Genomic DNA, 21,391 nt, shown 5'->3' with positions numbered 1-21,391 from the left:
AATTTTTTTAAAAAAAAAAACTCAGGTAGAAATAGTGAACCAATTACAATTATTAGAAATACCTAAATTTTTTTTAAAAACCCTTTATATCAGTATAGGGGTCCAGGAGTATTGCTGACTTAACTCATGGGATGCTTTATGTTAACAGAAGTGAGATCTAGATCAGTGTTTGAAAAGAGTTCTTTTTGAGGAAGAAATGGAAAACAAATTTATTTCAACTGTATCAAATTGCTTAAAAGCCTATTTCCACTATTGGTTGTCATCTAATAGGTACAGTTAGAGATGTTATAAAACTCTGTTGTAACCACTATAAATAAGCCCAATGCCAACCTAAATTCTAAGCCCTCTTTTTCACTGAAGATTTCTTTGAAAAATTTCCATTGGATAATTTCAGCAAAGCAAGAGGGAAAACCTTGTCCCTCTACAAATAACCATCTATGAGGAAGAGATCAGCCTAAATTTTATGAAGAATCCATGCCAGAGGCTCCACGCTTCCACATTTATTTCACACATCCTACGGCTCTTGCTCAAGACAGTAAGCAACAGTGCTCTTGTGGCAGTTTACCATAACGTATAAAATAATAAATAATAAAAAGTGATTCTAATTATTAGTCACTGCTGTTTCCTCTTTGTGAGCAGCAGTCTGCATTAAGGCATCTTAATAGACAATAACAATCATATTGCACAACTCCTTCAAATGGCGAGCCGTGCATATGGGACAGACAGGCATACAGTACTTACAGACGAAGCAGATACTCGCGACTTGCTCTGCTCTTGGAGTGAATTAGTCACATAAACAGAGTAAATACTAGATCCTCAAGAATACTGCAATGTTTTTCACTCAAACAGCAATTACCTGAGCTGCACGGGTCTGAAATCATTTGCAAGGCCATCCCAGTCTGAGGTTTTAGCTGAATAGGCAGTATTTTTTCTTTAGTTATTATGACAGGCAAGTTTGCATGGATGATTTTAATGTAAATAAGAATATTAAAACAATATTTAATTATTAATCCTACATACATTTAAATCTTATTGTAAGGCAGCAGATGATGTCCATTTTCAGATACTGCTTTTACAAATTAAAAAAAACCCAAACCCTCCAGATATCAGGTAACCAGGGGACACTCTCTTTATCAGCTCCTACAATTTTCAAACTTTTCTGTTAATTGTAGGAAAGTGTAATGTCATTTTCAAGAGGAGGGAGCCATGTCTTTGCAGATCCCTCAGACTGTCTTTATATTTCTTCCTTAACAAAAGCTGAGGAAAAGATAAGCAAGGGCATCATAGACATTCTGTTCCATACAAATGGCAGGTACTTCTGAGATCACAGAGACACACTCTTATGCCAGGTAACTAGAGGGATGGAGGAGAACAAACTAGATTATTTGTGTAGTACAACAGGCTTTTGTTCAGCTATTTTAACTTCAACATGTGTACAGAAATGCCAGATGGCACCAGCTACACATAGGAGAAACTTCATTTTGGCATGAATATTAAAGGAGAACAGCGATTTAAAGGTGGCCACGAGGACGGCTAAACATGGATACCACCAGAACTATAATGCCTCCAGGACTTTTACTCGCATATTAGAAGCAGTAGCATTAGCAGAGGAAGCGTTTGCTTACCAGAAATTTCTTTTTGTGCAAAACCCTGACTCTGGAATACACATACAACAGATGAATAGATCTGATCCTTAAAATGAGCAAGCCTTTGCGCTTCACTGTTCATACTAAAGTATCTGTTTTAGATCTGTCAGCAAAATCTATATACTGATTCATGAACACTGTAAAAGATCCTTCAGTCTGCTCAGAGGATGTAGGATTTTCACTGTATGATCTAGCAGAGGAGACAAGATGGTGCCCCACTCCGTTTGGGAAAGCTGCTGGAAGACGTTGATCTTTCAGAAAATACAGAGATGACATAACCTAAGAAGTCCAGCTTTAAGGATTTACTAGAATTCAGCAATGACAGATGCCACATCCAAAGCAGATGCATTAAACCCGAGCTTCACATGAGCAAAGGCTGGCCAGATCCACCTTATCAGCCTACCAGCAGGCAACCTTGTGTCCCAGCTAGGCAGACTGGAGGAGTGTGTCTGAACACTATCAGAAGATGATCCTGAAACACCGATCAGGAGCACAAGGAGGCACATTTTTATATATAACAAAGTGAGCGCTGTCACTTTTGTCTCTAATAAATATACCATCACTTAAATACGTGAAGTCTTTTAGGTGACACGCATAACCATGAGAAGATCTAATTTGCTATTCTTTCCCCCACTTGTGCAAAAGCAACCGTTGTCCTATTGTTTGACTCGCCCTTTACAAATCAACACTTTTAGCACAGGAACTGAACCGTGCTATCTCATTTCAGATACTAGCTCCATTTGTTAAGTATAACTATCTCCATTCTTTTTAAGCAGCTCCAGATAAACTTCAAAAGTTTAATATTTCTTCTTCTGACTTTGCAAAGCAAAGCACAGTACAAACTGAATAACTATTTTAAGAGACAATGTGTTTTGCCAGTATCATTCCACCACACACCGGCTAACAATTATGGTTAACTCAATGGTTATACCATTCCATGACTATCTGTCTAAGCATTCCTCAGTGTATGAATTCAAGCAAACAACAAATTTTTAATGTCAGAAGAACTCCGACAACTCCATCTACCAGGTAAATGTGTCATTTCTGAAGCTTAGCAGACTCACCATCTCATCAAACACTGACACTCTGCAGAAGCTCTGTCTGGGGATGAAGGAAAAGGCTCTGCTGGCAAACAAAGGACCTGCGGTAACGTACCATTCTTCCCTCCCTTCCCCCCGCACTCACTTCTCATATTTGGATTCCTAACTTCACTGCAGCTTCTGCATGGCTGTGCTTCAGGATCATGTTTCAGGATGTAATTAGCCTTACAAAAAAATGAAGGGAAAATGCTTCAGTCATTTTATTTTCCATGCATAAGCTACAACTTATGGTGAAATCATTGCTGTAAGTGGACAAAGGAAAAATTTTCCATACTAAAACTTCAACAAAAACGTTTGCTGCTTATAGATCACAGGCTATACGGGCAGAAGTGGATTAAGAATATAGGAATTGAAGAAAAAAGTTCTAATTTTAATAAATGTTTTCATGTTAAGGTTACACTTGCCAGAATGTATTATCTCTGTAAAATAATAAGTCTACGTTAAAATCATGCCACCTAGAAACTACATTTCTAAATACATAAACCAGAACTGAATAAAATACACATTTTTTTCTGTCTTTTGAAAACACTCCATTTTCCTGTTCCTTGTGCAACTGTAAGTACTGAAAGAGAATTTCCAGCTGTGCCTTGTCAGCCTACGGACCGAACACATTGTGCTGCTTTTCATTTTCCTTAAGTGAGCTTTTTAGTTCTTCGAGTAACAGTATTAGCTGATTCTCTGCACACAGAACAGAGCAGCGCTTTGTCCCCAGGGAAAGAAGCTATTTCAGACTTAACTAAGGAATCATCTAACATGTTTCAACAATCCCTACTGTTTCTGTGTTTGTTTTAAAGATATCACTGTGATTTTGTTTCATTTGCAACTGGAGACTAAATGACACCAAGCAGAATCTGCTGTTAGGTTAGATTACAAGGTAAAATGTTTTAAATTTTAAATTACTGCTTAAAGCATGGTGTTGAATGGCTTAAACTACATGTTAACTTTGTAAATATGTATGAAGTAATATTAGCTATATTTAGCAATACTGAACATAAATGCTTTTCTAAAGCATGCGATACCCGTTAATCTGCTTTTTGTTTGGTATGAATGTTTGCCATGCACTTCAAGCTTAAACTAACGGACAGTGCCATTAGTTTTGCTGGTATGGCTAAATGTAACTCATGTCTATGCATTAAATTTAAAGAAAAGCATGTGAAAAATCTTTGTAAATCATTTTAACCCCTGTGTGTCATGAGAAATAACTGTGACATCTTAGAAACATGTTTGAATTTAGACTGAATAGATAAAGACAGGTTATTTAATAAATTCTGATACTCTGGTATTTCTAAAGGGTCACTATTTTAAAAATTAACTATTTCCATTAACATAGTAGCAAAATGACAGCTACTGAACTTAGTGGAGATAAACATTTTGAAAGCTACAAACAATTGAACTAATTACATTGTGAAAGTAAAGGTAATAAAGATACTTTCACATAGTATGAATGATCTAAACATTTATGGGTAAAATTAAAAAAGAGCAATGCAGTCATGCTGACAGTATGTGGCAACACAAAGATACAATGATTTCATTATATTAGCTATCTATAATTTTATTTTTATATGTAATCATCTGTTACAAAAGTCTTACAAATTGAATAGATTGAATTTTCCCCAAATTAAAAGTTGGCTGGCGCTATACTAAATATAACTTCCTGACAGACAATCTGAGGATTCCAGCCGTGGGCAGTAAAGGCCCAATGCATTTAAGGCCTTTTTCCCATATCATATTCATTAAAATGTGAGACAGAACTTACTGGTATAAACCAAAGAAAGAAACTTAGAAATGTAGCTCGGTATTTGGCATGCAAGGAACATGATTTGGTTGAAAGTAACAGTATTAAGCTTTCAGTACTGAAGAGTTAACTTGGTGTGAAAATAAAGCATATGAACTCACACACATGAACAAGATAAGTTTATAAAGATATTATTTGGGGAGGGGGTTGTTTTCTGTTTTACTTTGTAATTATAAGGTATTTCATGAAAACAAGTTTCACTTAAAAAATAAGCTGATTAACTAGAGTTTTACTCTCTATTGAAGTTTACAGCAAATCCCTGAGACATCATTTGTACAGTAAACATAATGTCATTCACCCTGTTTTATTCCTGACTTTTAAAAATACATGCATCTAGAACGGAAAAGTATTTCAGTCATGCCATTATACACCTGTGGTGAGAGGAAGAAATGGTTAAATGTTAAAAAGCACAAGTGTTATGCAGCAGCATTGTAACTAGATAGCTATGGCATTATTGTAAAGTATACTATCAAAAATGTGACCATAATTAAGATACCACTAACTCAACAGAATGAATACACATGTTCAAGACTTTTCTTTGTATATTGTTTTCCCTAAGGGCTCTTTGTGTGTCTCATTCAAACTTGTGGAACAGAAGCTTACTGTGTAATTTTATAGCCAGTCATTACCATGCAAGTAAGTTAGAAACCAAACCCATTAGGTCATTTATCCTGCAAGCTGAGGTACTAAGAAACAAGCACTTTCTGAAAAAGAACAGACATTGTCAATGCAGAATACAGCTTCTGCATCTATTTGATACGTTAACTAACAGTAATTTCTGTAAATAAAAGGTCAGCATAAAGTCTATATAGCATTTTGGACTAACTGATTACTAATGGGTAGAAAGCAGTAAACTAAAGCCTGGATTAATTTCAGAGCCCTGCTAGTACATGAGACATTATGTGGATTTATGTGAGACACTTGCAGCTCAAATTCCCTTTATATGGGAATAAAAACATTAGTTCAGCTTAACAAAACTCTGCAAATATATATATATATTTCCTACAATATTCTAAAAATAAATAAATAATGAATGAAAACACAGAAACTACAATATTAGAAAGAAGTAAAAGCATACTGTTTTAAGCTTATTTACTGCCAATTTCCCATTTAAAAACAGAATATGAGAATTATGCTGTGGAAAGCGTGAAACACATGCAATCAATTACATGCCTTATGTTAAATAAAAGTTAGGCAACTTGTACCAAACCCCCAACCTATTATGTAAATCAGTTTTTAAAAACATCTGATTTGGGCAAAAATACATTTCAAGATCCTAAAATAATACTGTCCTGTATTTATATGATATAAGTAACTATAATAGGACTAACTTCAAAGGGAAAAACTGCATGTAAAGTTGGACTGATGAACATTAAGAAGAAGCATTTTTGAATCCCCTCAAGACTTCCTTAGAGAAAAAACATGTACGTACTCTAAGCCTTGTCTTGGACACAAAGACTAAGTGCTCAAAATCTCAAGTTCTTCACTAATTCTCAACATCACAAGAATACCAGTGCCTTCAGACTCAGTTAAAATAGGCCACAGGACAGGAGCACTTCCTTTCTGAAAGATTCCTGCCATCAGAGCTACGACAAATCATGAATAACTTTGGGCATGCGCAGACTCATTTCCACACTCCTGTGGCCATTGCTCGATATGCTTTCTATGCATATTCCTGAAGCTTGACTGCTCTGTTTTGGAATGCCACCTATTGGTGACAGTAAATGCAATTTTTCTGTCAGAAGCATAAGGTGGCTCAAGATATATAGTAATTTTGAATTTCTTAGAAAGTAAGTGCAGAACACAATCATTATAGATCACCCTTTTTAGACTACCTATGCTTAATAAAAACTTCTGCTAGAAAAGCGGATGTGGCATGTCACCAATAGTGCTGTTGTGATCAAACTCCCAAAAGGTTCTCCTCTACTGCAGGACTAATAAGATTCTGTGAAAGAAGAGGATGGCTAGAAATGGAAGCAAAAGCAACATGTCTTTTCATCTATGATGAAAGCTATTGTGTACAGAAAAGACAAACCAAAAGCTTTCACGGCAGAATATCAGAAATGAATTGGACATTTTTCTGTTACTTTGCTATTCCCAGGTTCAGGAGTTAGAACAACCTGGAAGAAATACTAGCAACCAAGAAAATAAAGAAACACTTTACAGCTCTCAGGAACTCCTTTGCTGGAAGCAGTAACAATTACTAAACTAGAAATGCTCAGTGGCACTGGAAATCTAAACTACTTTTTTAAATGCAACCCTAAATACAAATCTAGTACCTCTTTAGATGCACGATTAATTTTGATTGAAAAAGATACTTCTAGACACAGTTTGACTCATTCAATGGCCATCTGATAAAATAAAATATCCTTCTTTCCAGCAGTATATTTGAATTTGACTATTGCCCTTAAGGGGAGAGAACCACAAAAATAAAGTTGCATACTTGAGCTCCATAAGGCAATTTATTTTCAAGAGGAAGCTTGGTTAGATTGACCCACTGTATATTGGTCCACCTGCTTTGAAAGGTGCACCATATGACTGACACAATCCTAAAAGCTCTCTTGTTATCTAATTTTCCTCTTTTTTCTTATTTCAGGATACCTTCTGAGACCCACAAAAACATGCAGGCTACATCATTAGTCTATTATTTCCTGCTTGTCTCTCTCTGCATTGATTTATCTCAAAATGAACCTAGTGCAAGTCTCAGGAGGCAAAGGAGAAGAATGCACCCCCGAGGATTGAGAACGAGCTCCTCAGCTGGGCACAGGTCCCCAAGACAGCCAAGGATGAAGCCTCCAGCTCCTGTTGCTGTAGCACACAGCATACCTCTTATTAATATTGATGACGGCGTTATGGGAGTGTTTGACTCTCTCATAGGTGTGGGTGGGCATGAATCCAGCTACAGCGTCTTACCAGGTAAGAATAAAGCCCCTCTACTACTTAGAGTTGCCCCATTTTCCTCCTGATTTCGAATGAAACGTATAAACTCATGAAAGCTTTACTTTAGCTCTACTTGCAAGAGATACTGAAATAAAACCCAGTTACCTGTTTGCTAACCTACTTTTGTTGCCTTTTATAATAATTTTGTGGTTATCATATGAAGCTTTTTAATTGTTCGTGCTCAAGCCTTACGGAGAATCCTGCTTTGCCAGCTAACAGTAATACTTTCTGCAATTGTTCTGTATTCTTATTTCATGACAATTAATAACAATTTTGTTGGGATATTTTTATAACTTCAAACGCAGCAAATTTGAAGGCTGTTTCGAAGAATTTCTTGCTTAATGTATCTCATAAGTCAATTAACGTTTCACTGAGGCCCTAACACCAATAACACCAGTGTTATTTAAAACGGATTTAAGTTCTTATTTTCTGTTATTTTTTTGAAAAGCAACATTCTTACTATGTGCACATGCAATATTTTGGGAATAATTCTTTATTTTGTAAATAAATCAGTAACGCACAATAATAGTTGCAATATGAAACTTGCATTACAACCAAGAACCTTCAGATGGAAAACTAAACAGAGAGAAAAAAAACACACACTCAACACAAGACCACTCTATTCTCCATCTATACAGGGAACCTGGACTTATTTGAAAGAAGTTCAATAGTGTGATTTATATAAAGCTCGCTTTCTTGGTGATCTAGATGTCTCCACATTGCTGTACCTGTATGTACTTTAGGGTTTTTAAAGGAGACATAGAAAAGAGGATTTGATGTCTTAAGAAAAAAAAAAAAAACAAACCACCAACAAGAACCCCCCCCAAAACCCCCCAAAAGCATAATTTCATTGATCTTTACTGAAACCTGTCTTGGCAGTTGTTAGCAGGCCTCTATAGCCTCCTCAAAGAATGCAAGACTAGACAGTGATTGAGAACTGATAATTGTCTCTTTGGTCCTCTTGCTCTAGGATGTTTGTGATTTTATGTTGAACATCACAAACGGGAAATTATGACTCACAAAACAGGAAATTAAGATTCACAGGACTCAAAATCAGACATTCATTCTAAAGATAAGAACTTCTGAATACCACTATCAGTGTATTTCAGTTTTGAAACCCCTGTTATTAACCAAGTGAAAATTATTGAGATGTAACAACATTTCATTTCTTTTCTTTTCATAGAAAGAGGTTTAAAGGTTGAAGAAAAAACACTGGGATGTTGTGAAGAACCAACACAGGGTCATGCAAACTCCATGGCTAATAAAGACATAGATACTTCCATTCCAGCACCAAGAGATCATACACTGAGTAAAACAATCACGTGCAATTTTATGAAAAAAATAAGAATGCTCTACCACTGTGCTACATAAACTGACAATCCATTTTTATAAGCAGAAAGTTAAGCCTTTTAGTGTCACACAAGACATAAGACCACTAGGTTAATAGGTCTCAACTTCAACGGCAAAAGATATCTTAATCACATTTTCTTAAGAATTCCTGTTTGTTGTGAGTCCCTACTTTCAAAAAGGCCGAACCATTTCAAATCAAATATTTTTAAGTAAGGAGTTTTAAAGGGAAAACTAGCAAAACTCTTGACTATAGCATTTCTAGTGTGTACTACAGCATTACTCTTATAATATATACTACTGATGTCAAACCTTCAATTTAAAAATACTTTTCAAATTAAAGAGAGGAAAATACCACATAAATAGCATACACTTCATGTAAGATATTCCAGTCTCTCTGTCAGAGAGCACCAGTCATGCTGAAATAATGCATGGTTCTTCCCCCCCCCCTCCCTGTTTGTTTCTCTCTATCTGGACTTGCATCCAAAAGCTGAGCTAAAACTACTGAACTCATTTTATTTGGAACTTCATGCTGAATTTACACCATATTTCCAAAGGTTAAAAGTCCTGTTCTCATCTGCCAAAGACTTCAACCACAAGGTATTTTTTTAGTCTAGCTTTTAAAGTTCAAAATTTTTTCAAGTTAATGTCAGATTTGGAAAAAACAGAGCCTATTAAATAATAGAACACTATTATTAATCATGCTTCAGAACAGAAGAAAATGCAATCCAAACCTTAATTTTCATTCTCCTAGCTACTTATTTTGCTCCTAGTAGCCTAAAAAACAATTTACAGCTATCATATGCAGGATGAAAATTAACAGTTTAAATAGAAGTTTAACAGTAACCAGACATATCTCCCTCTTCCATATAAAAATAATGTGAACCATTTAAATTAAACAGTTCACCACAACATATGAGAATTTTCAGTTGTTTGTCCTTTATAGACTACAATCTGCCCATTAAGTAGTGCAGAATGGGAGGCACACTGTTGGAGTATTTCTAATGTCTCTTAAATCTCCCTTCTCACCGCTCATACCACCACCCCGAAGTCATCCAGTGGACAGGAAGTTTAAGAAGCATCTCAACACAGTCTTTCCTCTGTCTCATAGGGGTTATGTCAATTCCACCAGAATGCCAAACAGCAGTTCTGCCATGCAATGAAAGGGTACCTCTTTATCTTCGAGCACACACGCTTGTCCTGTCTTTTTAAGTCAGTCATGTACACGCAAGACAATGTTAGCACAGTCTGCAGAGGCCAAGGCCTGATAACCCATCCCTTTATGCTTGTTCAGACAAGACTTGCACCAAGATCAGATACAGTCTAGTAGCTAAAACAAAATAAAGAATTTAAGGAAGCACAGAAGAATTTCCATCTCAAGCCAGATATGTTCCCCTGGAACAGCTGACATTTTATTGTTTAACATGAGAAAGTGTAGTGTTCTTTTTGTGTTTCCTTTGGAGATTATTTAAAAGAAATATTGTGACTTCCTGGCAAGCACATAAAAACCAGAAGTCAGGATACAGCAAACAGCTGGATTACAGATATCTGGGTAGAATGACAAGGGACTTACAGCCAGCTAACATTTGTCCTGGGTTAACTCATCTCCTCCTTCAGTTAACATGGTTTGAGCTGATTAGAGTACAACTTTATGGGGCTGAAATTATGCACAGATATCCCGGATCTTTGAAAAAAACAAGACACAAGTGTTCAAAAACTTAATTTCTCTGCCTTTTCATCCTGAGAGTAACTTACATCAAAAGAATAACTTAAAATACAAGGAATATACAGAGAAGCATCCAAACAGATGATTCTGATGATTTTTATGCTAGAAAACAAGTTCATATCCAATGGTCTTTACGTAGGAGGGCAAAAGAATACCTTTGTTATGAAGCTGAGAGTAGGACTGTCTTGGAGGACTTTGCGAAATGCCTGATTCTGAGTCAAATATTAATTCCAGAGACATTTCAAAGCAAATATTTACAATAGTCTTCCAGGATATTTAGAAACTACCCTGAATACTTTTCCCTTTCAAACTGAATAACCAACCATGTACCAAGGCAGCGCATGGGAAAACAAACCCTGCAAACAACACTTCCAAAGACAATTTGTCTATTGCAAATGGAAGTCTCTTGCATGTAAATTCAGTTGAGATGAGATTTTTCCACTGTACTAGACAATCTTCATCTGAAGGAGGAAGTCAAACCAAATAGGAAAAGAGGGATTTTAAAAAATTTATTTACATGCAGGAAAGTACAAAATAACTTAGAAATGAGTTTTCAGCTTGAAATATTTAAGCAATGCATTCTTACATGAATTAGAAAGAGGAAAAGAAAGGTGTGTAGGGGGTACAGAGTCTCACTAGATTAAGAGGTATGCTCAAAAATAGGAAAATATTTGCACGGGATGAAGAATCTCAACCTTGGCTTTCCTTCTCTCAAAAGACCAAAAAAGGCACCACAATAAAGTGCAATGTTTATCCTGGAGTCTGGATGAGAACTGCCCAGGGAAACTTTTGCTGAGGTAGACTCCAACACTGGAAGGAAAAAGGGACTTAGAATAGTTTCCTTCCCAAGTCTTTATGCTCTCCAAACATCTTGCCTACTGAATATCTGAGTATAGCTTACAAAATAAATCTCTTCCACATTTCTCTCTGCAAATTTTTGACTACTACCCTGAAAAATTCCCAATTTTTTGTTGTAAAAAAAATATTCTCAAGTTCTGCATGATTTATTTTAACTCCACTGTGATGAAGAAAACTTTTGCATCTTTCTCAACTGTGCCAATGCACAGCTTTCACTGAGATCTGCGATTTCTGCTTTCTGTTTCTAAGGATGGAGAGGAAAGAGAAGCTGCCATGCAAAAGACCCTCAGAAACTCACCATCTAGGTTTACTTTTTCCATTTTAGGAATATCTCTGAACTTGAATAATTCAAGAGTTTTTCCAGCAGACAAAGTTGGTAAGGGTCCTCATCAGTTGGCTAGGAAGAGAGGGAAATGAACTATTATGACGACTGCCTGAAAGAGAAGGAGCAGACAATTAGAGGGACAGAGAGCCTGCACTCAGTTTTCACCGGGAAGCTGCAAGCAGGTAACAGCTACATAGACATTGTTTGCCTCTCCCTTGACTGCCTTCACAGATGAGAGGCCAAGAACCGAATAGGGATTGGAGACTACTAATTATCTGAGGAAAATACAGCTATGACAAATAAGGAATAATTAAGGTGTATTTTACATATTTTCCAAATGAGGACAAAATAGTAGTGCTTCTTTCCCAAGTTTTAAATAAACATGTTGTTTTGATTTCAGTTTAAACTATTTAACTCCAATTTTCTGTATTCTTTTCTTAGGAAAGAAGGGGCACTGCACAGCTAATGGGATGATTATGTATGATAAAGCCGTCTGGTCTCCCAAGCCCTGCGTTACCTGTCTCTGTTCAAAAGGAGAAGTGATATGTGATACAACCATGTGCCACCCTCTGAAATGTCCCAAAACTATTATACCTGCAGGAGAATGCTGCCCAGTTTGTTCTGATACTGGTACAGTACACCATAATATTTTTACTATTTTAGAACTACATCATGCAAAACCTAACGTGAACGCTACATTTAATGATATCAAGGACTACAAGGAACGCATTATCCTTTTATATATAGAGCAAGTATTCTCTATAGAGAAAACAAGTCCTGAATTACATGACAAGAGCAGGTCTTCATAATTTCTATTCAAGTTGGCTTCAATCTTCTTAGAGTACATTGGCTGTTAGACGAGTTTGATATAATATTTAAAGAAAATAAGATGTTAAGTATGCAATAGCAAAGATAATTATATTTCTTTTTTTATTTTCCCCTTTCTGCTTCTTTCCTCCTATCTTTACAAAATTTTTGGTATATATACAAAGAAAGAACATCTGGTTAGATTTTATGTCCCGTTTCCACTTACAAAGGATCAATAACTACTAGCCATTATTAATGTACTACACATATATAGGAAATATCACACAATTTACCGACTGGTAAATCTTTGTTAGGAGTGTAAAAACATACAGCTACTTGATATAAATCAAGAGGAACAACAGAACTATAATCTTGCTTGTTCTTCATAACAATTTAAACAAAATGAGTATATTTAAAAAGAAAAGAAATGGAGAAGATAAGATGAAATGTGATTTCTTTCCTCCACTCCCATTACCTTAAGTTTCCAAAGTACCGAACTCAACCTCCTCTCACCGTAAAAATATTATTTAGTCTCGTGTGTGCATGTGTGCATAGGTGACACACAGAAATGCACTGAGTAGCCACATGACAGAAATTAACTGTAGAACTAGAAGTCATGTTGATTGAAACACCCAAACTCGTTTTATCTGAACTGCCCTGTCATGCGAGTAAGAACTGCACTGTGGTGATGGAGTTAACACATCTCCCTGGTTAGCTCCCCACCTGCAGCCATCTCTATTCCTGACAGTCCCTTGCAGAGGAGGAGTAGTCTTAACTTCTGTGAATTTTATTCAAATTACCTTCCTCCCACTTCCAGACACATTATTTTTCCTCTTCAGACACATCCATCCAAAAAAGCCCTAATTAATATATTAATTAAAAAAGGAAGATAATGAAGGCTATATTATTTTTCTTCCTTTTTTTCTGGAGTTGCAATGAATCATACCTGTCTACAAACTGTTCTGGATGGTTGGCTTATTAATTTCTCAAAGTATCTCTCTTTTGCCAAGCAATAATCTAAGACCATATTTTCATTCTTTCAAATCATATTCTAAGGGGAATACTGTTCTTCTATAGTCAGCATATTTTTACTATCAGAGAACAATGTTTACTAAAAACTAACTTCCTCTTACCTGACTTTTTTTTTTTTTTTTTTTTTGTTCTCATTGCCTCTGGTTAGCCTCTTCTTTGGATTCAAGTATTATTTCACTGGATGAGATAAGTGAGATGTCTGGTGATTCTCCTGAACCCAATGATGTTGACAATAGCAATGTATTGCCATCAGCACGTACTCAAACTGAAAAAGATGAACCGCTTAGAACAGAAGCAGTGGAGTTTGAAGAGAAAGATGTTCATAAAAAGAACGAAAAGAAAAGAAAAAGGAAAGGCAAAAAACATCGACACAAGCATAAAGCTCATCACAGAGAAAAGAAGCCTATCAGTAGAAAGGGAGCTTCTGAAGAAGAAATACAAAATGAAAGTGATGAAGATGATGGTACTTTCAGAATGTCATCTCATTTCCCCATTCCTGTTCCACCCATAGAAGCTCCTCCTTTGCCATCTGTATGTTCCACCTCGGACAACACAGTAAGCTGTATTAATGCCAAACTTACACAAATACCACCAATCTCAGATCCAGATCTAACAAGTCTAGACCTTACAGGTAAATAATGGGTCTACTTTGCATGGCTGTTTGTCATGAGGTAACATTATCCATTCTGAAATGCAGCAATAGCAGCATTAGTGGCATAAGTCGTTCCTTATCATAAAAACATATTAGAGTGAATTTTACAGCTAAGCCTCTGAAACAGTAAATTAAAATTGTAAGCAAATCTAACTAGTGTTTAAATACTAACATGAATATATCTACACACAATTATTGTACATAATACAACTATTTTTGTAACATTTTTCACGTACAATACTACATAACTCAGATGCATAGTGTAATTCACAACTCAAATGATTTTCTGGAATTCTGTCCTAGGAAATAGTATCACTGCTATCTCAAATGAAGCATTCAACGGGATACCTAATTTGGAATGGATTGATCTGAGTAAAAATAATATTACCTCCCCTGGCATAGGTCCACAAGCATTCAAAGTAAGAAAGCGTAACTTTTCTACTATCCTATAACTAATTATAGCTTAAAGGAAAGTTTTTCCTGTTTTTCAGTCTATGGATCTAAACCAGCTTACACCTACCATGAACAACCATTGTCTAATTACAACACAGTTAAACCTGGCTATTTCAATAAATCTCTTCTCATAATTCTATATACCTAGAGATTTTTAAATGATATTCACCAAGTATTAAATGTTAAACAATAAGAGAGAAAATTTTCTGATATTTTCTCAGTTGCAGTTGGGAGATTTCAGAATAGAAGGGCTCATATTCCATTAACATGACCTGGGACACTCAGGCTCAACGTCTGCAAATTTATGTATCATCTTTCTCACTTATTAGCCCTGTAAACTATATGCGCTCGGATTCCCCAAAAGATCTGCCTGTGCAAGGTCTTGATATAAAAACCCACTCAATAGCAGTTCATGTAATCAACTATTAGCTTATTGTTAACTAATGAGAAACTTTCAGGTATAGCTGCTTACTAAAAGAACAGCTTTCTTGTAAAATAGTCCAAGAATCTTTATTCGGTCTTTTTCTTGCAAAGGGAATTTACATGGTAACAGGCTATTCAAGTGCATCATCTACATATTCCTCACTTGAAGACAGAACAGTTCCATAATAATTTCTCACGTGAGCAAGTACGTATAGGTGGTAATTCAAGTGTGAAAGTAAGGCATCAAGGCCTTGCTTTTTCAGGCAAGATGAATACAAAAAGCATATGAACAATCAATTGAATAACTATCACAGTATGCTTTTAATTTTGTTTCCTGCCACATGCAATATTCTTGTAGGACTCTGTATACTACCTCCCTGCCTATAACATGAACAGCTGTAGCTGATTTCAAAGGACTTCAGCTCCTACAACTCCTATGAAATTAAAGTGGATAGAAAAGACAGACCAGGAGGGTGTCTCAGTCATGAAAGAAATGTTAGTGAGGCTTATATCACACCAGGCAGTTAAGACAAAACTGGAGGAAAGCAGACTTCAGTGGATCCACTGCTAAAACAACTCCACCTTTTAAGGAAGTGCTCACTACTGCATGATCACTGCTGTGCATTTATCAAAATTAAGCTATGATAATTTTTCATAGCAATTTTTTTAAGCTGGCTGAAGTAATAAAAATCCTAGGTCACTGGAAAAGTTGCTGTTGTTATGCTTGAGTAAAGTAAATTTGCTGACCTACAGAAAACTCAGAAAATTCTGCTCACAAATTAAGAGTATAAACGCATTATCTATAAATGTATGGACTGTGAACTCCTAAATACTGCAGTAGTGTAGTAAGGTGATACCTACATGTCTCAAAGACAGTAGCAGTAACACAAATAGTTATGACTGGAAAACTGCAGGGTGGCCATGTGAAAAGTTGATGAGCTCACTCAAGCTCTTCTGGTTATGCATTACATTAACTGGCACTTTTGTCAACAGTTAGGATAAAGAAGCCAATTAATTAGACCAAAAAAACAATTTTTTAATTCAAATTTTTTATTCAAAAAAACAATTATTTTTTTATGGATACTAGTGCTCTGCTCCTGAAAATCTTCAAAACACGTGTGTTTAAGAAAATGTTAACTATGATTACACTATATGTTTAACCATACACCTTGATAATCTAAGTTCTCTTCTTCATTCCTGCAATTAAGATCCTGAAAAAGCTAAAACGTTTGTATTTGGATGGAAATATGCTGGTACATATTCCCTCTGAATTGCCATCAACTTTGGAAGAAATAAAAATAAATGACAACCAACTTCATGCCATTGATGAAGACGGCTTACAAGGTATTTAGAAAACTAATATCAATCATATGAAAATATTAAAATAAATTTGAAAAGCAGAATGTTCAACCAAATGCATCTAGTTTGATATAACCAGAAAAATAATCGATAGTTTTTAAGTGTCATGTTTTCAAAAGGCAACAAAAGCTGAAATATTTGCATGAAGTTTTTTAAAATTACATTATCCCTTCTTATGTGACTGCCACTCTCCCAAAGCAGCTTATATTTAAGGTTACTAAGCAGAGCTGGATTTGAAGTATGTTGACCCATAACCTGATTATGTGTGGTGAAACCATATTCATGATGTTTGAAATTGCATGAAAGTGAACAGAATTTGATGTGCATGAAGAATAAAGCAGAATATAATCAGAGTAAACCATGATCATTTAAAGCCAAGCTAAATGTGGGCTGATAAAACAGAAAAAGCCAACCCTTCCTGTCATAATTTGACTGATTTTTTTTGCTCCTTTTCCTCTCCTGCCAAAAGAGTCCCCATGGAAAGCGGATCAGTTTAGTGACACAGCTCAGTATGGAGCAATAGCAATGCTTGAACTAAGACAAAGGACACACAGGCCAAGGGCTACAAGAGCCTTTAGGTTAAAATGATCAAACTGCACTGCTAGGAGGAGCTATACAAAGCTTCTGGGAAAAAAAAAAAAAGGTTATTTGGATTATTTGTGAATGAGGAACTTATTACTATGAAATAGTATTTCTTGGTTACATACACTGATGAACAGCGGTTTTGTCTGTGGCCTGCATTTGGATGGCTGAGGAGGAGGAAGAGTATAATCCGTGAAGGGTTCTCAGCACTGTACAGTAAGTGGCTGAAAGGAGTAAAGCAGGGCGGGGAAGATACGAGCCTAAAGAAAGAGCAACATACCCATGATCACCTAAGGGACTGGAGACCCATGGAGGGCATTGGGAACTGCACAAAGGTCAGCACACACAGAGTTTTCCAAACATCATCTGCACATAACCATGAAGTAATAAGGCCTAAATGTCAGCACTATCCTCAAGTCTTACCGCTGCCGCCTTTGCATTTTGCTTTTCTTCATAGAAAGCTACAAAGCTCTAGTCAATCTCTGAAGTTCTACAAACTACTAAAAATACAATTCTATGATTATGAGATAATAAATGAAAATCCTTTCACCACATTTCCTCCTTGCTGTGAACTGATCTGAGTAATATTTAAGACAGTTAACTTTTAAACATGCATTTTAACAAGATCTGAGATGGCATTAACTAACAGAAATTCCAACTTTTTCTCCCCAGGTTTAAAGAACTTGGTCACCTTGGAATTAGAAGGAAATAAACTTAGTGAAGCGAATGTCAGTCCCTTGGCCTTTTATCCTTTGAAAAGCCTCTCTTATTTGAGACTGGGAAGAAATAAATTCAGAATTATCCCACAAGGTCTTCCTGCCACTCTTGAGGTAAAAAAACCAAAACAAACTAAAACGAACAATCCCAGCAAAAAAACCAAGCAAGCTTCATTTTTTGAGACATTTTCATTATCTTGTTTTTCTGCTAACTGACTTAGTATCATCAGGTAGAGATACATTTAAATTTTAGATTTACTAATAACTTTTATTCCTAAATTACTCTTCCTAGAACTTTACTTATATATCATCTCTATCCCAAAAGGTATCTTTTAAATCTGAATATATTTAGTACTGTCTCACAAAATAGTATAACCTGCAATTTCTGTTACACATCATCCACATAACACTCTTAATATGGATAATGCCTTAGTGAAAAAACATTGTAAACTTTGGGTTACCACCAGACAGCAACAATAATAATGAGAGATCTAGAAAACCTGCCTCATCAGGAAAGCCTAGAGGAACCAAGATTGCATACTCTGAAAGAGAGAAAGATGCCTATATCTAACCATCCTCCTTTTTTGTCTGGTCTATATCTCAATTTCCTTGGTTTTCCAAACCTTTGCCAAACTTCACCTCAGTTAGGGGTGGGGGGGAGTATTTGCATAGGAGGTTTATTTCTCTTCCCTGAGCAGTTTCTTCATTCCTTGATTTTTAATCAAGAAATATATTCTTTGGGTGGTCTCCCATCCCATTCCTCTGCCCAGAATTTGAATGCGATTTGTTGTGGTGGTTTGGTTTGGGTTTTTTAGGGATGCTATCTGGAAGGTAATTTTCTTTTTCCTTTTCAATCTCTGTGTAGTTTAATTCTCTCCTTACCTCAGTCTTTACTTCAAAGATAATTCTTGCTACCTATTAATTTCACCATCTCTCTTGATTCTACCTTTCCTTTTGCTCTTTCTCTATCCAGAAATTAATGGATATATCAGGTAATATGGAGGACAAGTAACAGCTACATTTTGAATTTGCAATGGGAAAGAACAGCATGTTTTGTTTTCATAAATTTTCTTTCCAAATGCACTTCCAGGAGTTATACCTCGAAAATAATCAAATTGAAGAAGTATCAGAAGTTTGCTTTAACCATACAAGAAACATAAATGTCATTGTGCTAAAGCATAACAAGTTAGAAGAGCACAGAATAGCACCCTTGGCTTGGATAAACCAAGAGTAAGTATGAATCATTTAAAATATAATTATTTTATTTTTTGCTGTTATTAGTGAGTCTGATAATGAAATAAATATTTGTACTTCATTGCCTTTAACTTGAAATTGTAGTTGTCTTTTAATTTGCTTGCTTTCCTTAGCTAATTTGTCTTAATTTCCTTTGTTTAAATTGTACTATCTAGGAAGTACTCAGACTCAGCTTTAAAACATTAATTGTCAATAACACTCCATACAATTATATGTTAATTTAGTATTAATATATCATTATCTCATGAGTAATTTGAAAATAATTTAATATTGTCCTAGCCTTCTTTCCCATTAGATTAAAAATTATAGAAGTAAATAAGATGAAGGGAAGACTGTGCAGCCACATTGTGTAAAAGGAGATTATAAGCAGAGCAAGCAATGAGAATGAAAGAAGCAAAAGACAATACTGGTTTTGATTCTTCTGGTAAATTATTTGCTAAGCTGCGTAGGGTACCTTGCTGTAACCTATCAGCTGCAGTCCTATCAGTTGATTTCTGGATTTGTAAACCACTTAATCTGAAAACCACCACACTGCAAACAGCTTCTCTCCTCTCCAGAAGCGAGACACATTGGAATGATTCTAAATGAGCCATTCGCAAAGCAATTCCATTTCAAAGGGGCTTTAGAGCAAAACGTAAAAATCCATGTCAATGGGATAACCACTAAAGCCCCAAACTTATTATGTGTTTCCCAGTGCAAATGGTTATTGCAATTCTGCGATGCTTATCAATCACAAATTAGGCCCTTGGGTTTCCCCTGTTCAGCCTCCTCTCTGTACTCCTTACCGTAGATTTCTTCCCATCAACAGAATCATTGTGCCTGATTGATAGTTAATTACTTCAATTCTTGCTATTCCCAGAGTAATTATGCATGAGCATGTTCCATAAAATGCACTCTGTTCCATTAACAGAAACAAACTTCCTTTTGAATTTAGTTTCCTTGTAATCATGGTAAGCACTATTTTGGACAGAATGTAGCAGTATGCAATAATGTTTTCATCCCATTTTTTTTTTCCTCCTTTAATGCAGGAACTTGGAATCAATTGATCTCTCTTACAATAAGCTATATCATGTTCCCTCCTATCTGCCAAAATCTTTACTACATCTGGTACTTATAGGAAATCAGATTGAAAGAATTCCAGGATATGTCTTCGGTCACATGAAGCCAGGGCTGGAGTATCTCTACCTGTCCTTTAACAAACTCAGTGATGATGGAATAGATCCAGTGTCATTTTTTGGAGCATACCACTCTCTGAGAGAGTTGTTTTTGGATCACAATGAATTAAAGTCTGTACCGTTTGGAATTGATGAAATGAGAAAATTACGTTTTCTAAGGCTGAACAACAATAAAATAAGGTAATTTCCAAGCTCTTTGTTACATTAATGGAATTAAAATAAATGTCACAATACATACTTTAAGAACTTTTTTCTTGTAAGTAAATATTTTTTTTAAAAAATTATGAAGGAAGAGCTAAATTCTGGGTTTTCTACTGCAGTATTTCTGCATATAATAAAAGAGATTTCACCCTTCCTCATAGTTCTCGAAAATGCTCCCAAAGATGCTGAGCATCAGTTCTCTCCAGGAAATGAATCTCTAATACTGCTTGGGCCACATGTCTGCCGGGGTGGCTACGATTTGATAGGCACAGCAAAGTACCAGCTTTTCTGCTCTTGGACCAGGGCCCAAACTGGTCCTCAATAAATACAGGATTGAGAAAATTTAATGTAATGATTAAATTAACATTTTCAAATCTCTAAATAAACAGCACCTCTAAAATAAATTGTGAAGTTATGAGTTATCTTGAATAATTAACATGTAATTCCTCCCACAATGTCACAGGACGGTCCCTCCAGAACGCATCTGCAGGACACATATCAACGATGATGATGTTCACGAGAATAGCGAAGAGGAGGAACACCAAGAGTCACGCCTGGAACACGTTCATCTGGAAAACAACTACATCACTACAAGACAGCTATCACCGCATGCATTTTCATGCATCAGATCCTACTGCAGCATCGTTCTTAAACCACAGAAGATCAAATAAACACTCAACTTTGGCATTGTGACCCTATCTCTAGAAACACAGCTTTATTTATTCTCTGCTACCAACAGGTCTGCTTAGTTCTGATTTAAACCCTTCTTACCACTATAAATAAGATACAGCATATTATATACCAAAGTAAGGTAGTAGTGTATTTCTTAATATCGTTTTATTACAAAAACATTAAATGTAAAAATAGAAGCTCAAGATTATGTCATAAATTTTTATTTTTGTCAGAAATTCTAACTAAACACAGTAGATTGAACTGTGCCCCAGATATACCTCCACAAGATCAGATTTTAGAAAATAATAATATAACAAAACCCTCAACC

At 35.7% G+C, this 21,391-nt stretch overlaps 1 protein-coding gene across 1 annotated transcript; it reads left to right on the top strand.

Annotated features, from left to right (window-relative positions):
* The first annotated feature begins 3,487 nt into the window (after positions 1-3,487).
* On the top strand, positions 3,488-21,062 carry ECM2 (extracellular matrix protein 2, female organ and adipocyte specific). The gene is made up of 10 exons (XM_010086458.1): positions 3,488-3,620; positions 7,138-7,457; positions 12,179-12,367; positions 13,725-14,207; positions 14,532-14,647; positions 16,313-16,448; positions 17,718-17,875; positions 18,852-18,991; positions 20,044-20,370; positions 20,855-21,062. Exons 2-10 carry the CDS (start codon positions 7,163-7,165, stop codon positions 21,060-21,062), a joined length of 2,052 nt encoding a protein of 683 aa, XP_010084760.1. The 5' UTR covers positions 3,488-3,620; positions 7,138-7,162.
* The last annotated feature ends 329 nt before the right edge of the window (positions 21,063-21,391 follow it).

The sequence above is a fragment of the Pterocles gutturalis genome, unplaced genomic scaffold (genome assembly GCF_000699245.1).
Source record: "Pterocles gutturalis isolate BGI_N339 unplaced genomic scaffold, ASM69924v1 scaffold6601, whole genome shotgun sequence".
In the NCBI taxonomy this organism is placed as follows: Eukaryota; Metazoa; Chordata; class Aves; order Pterocliformes; family Pteroclidae; genus Pterocles; species Pterocles gutturalis.
Note: the sequence above shows the minus strand (reverse complement) of the source record. Positions and strands in the feature narration are given on the sequence as shown.

Coding starts and splice junctions, on each gene's coding strand:
- ECM2 (XM_010086458.1), top strand. CDS start 7,163: ATGCAGGCTACATCATTAGTCTATTATTTCCTGCTTGTCTCTCTCTGC. Junction 14,208..14,531: donor AACAAGTCTAGACCTTACAG/GTAAATAATGGG, acceptor ATTCTGTCCTAG/GAAATAGTATCACTGCTATC. Junction 17,876..18,851: donor GTCTTCCTGCCACTCTTGAG/GTAAAAAAACCA, acceptor ATGCACTTCCAG/GAGTTATACCTCGAAAATAA.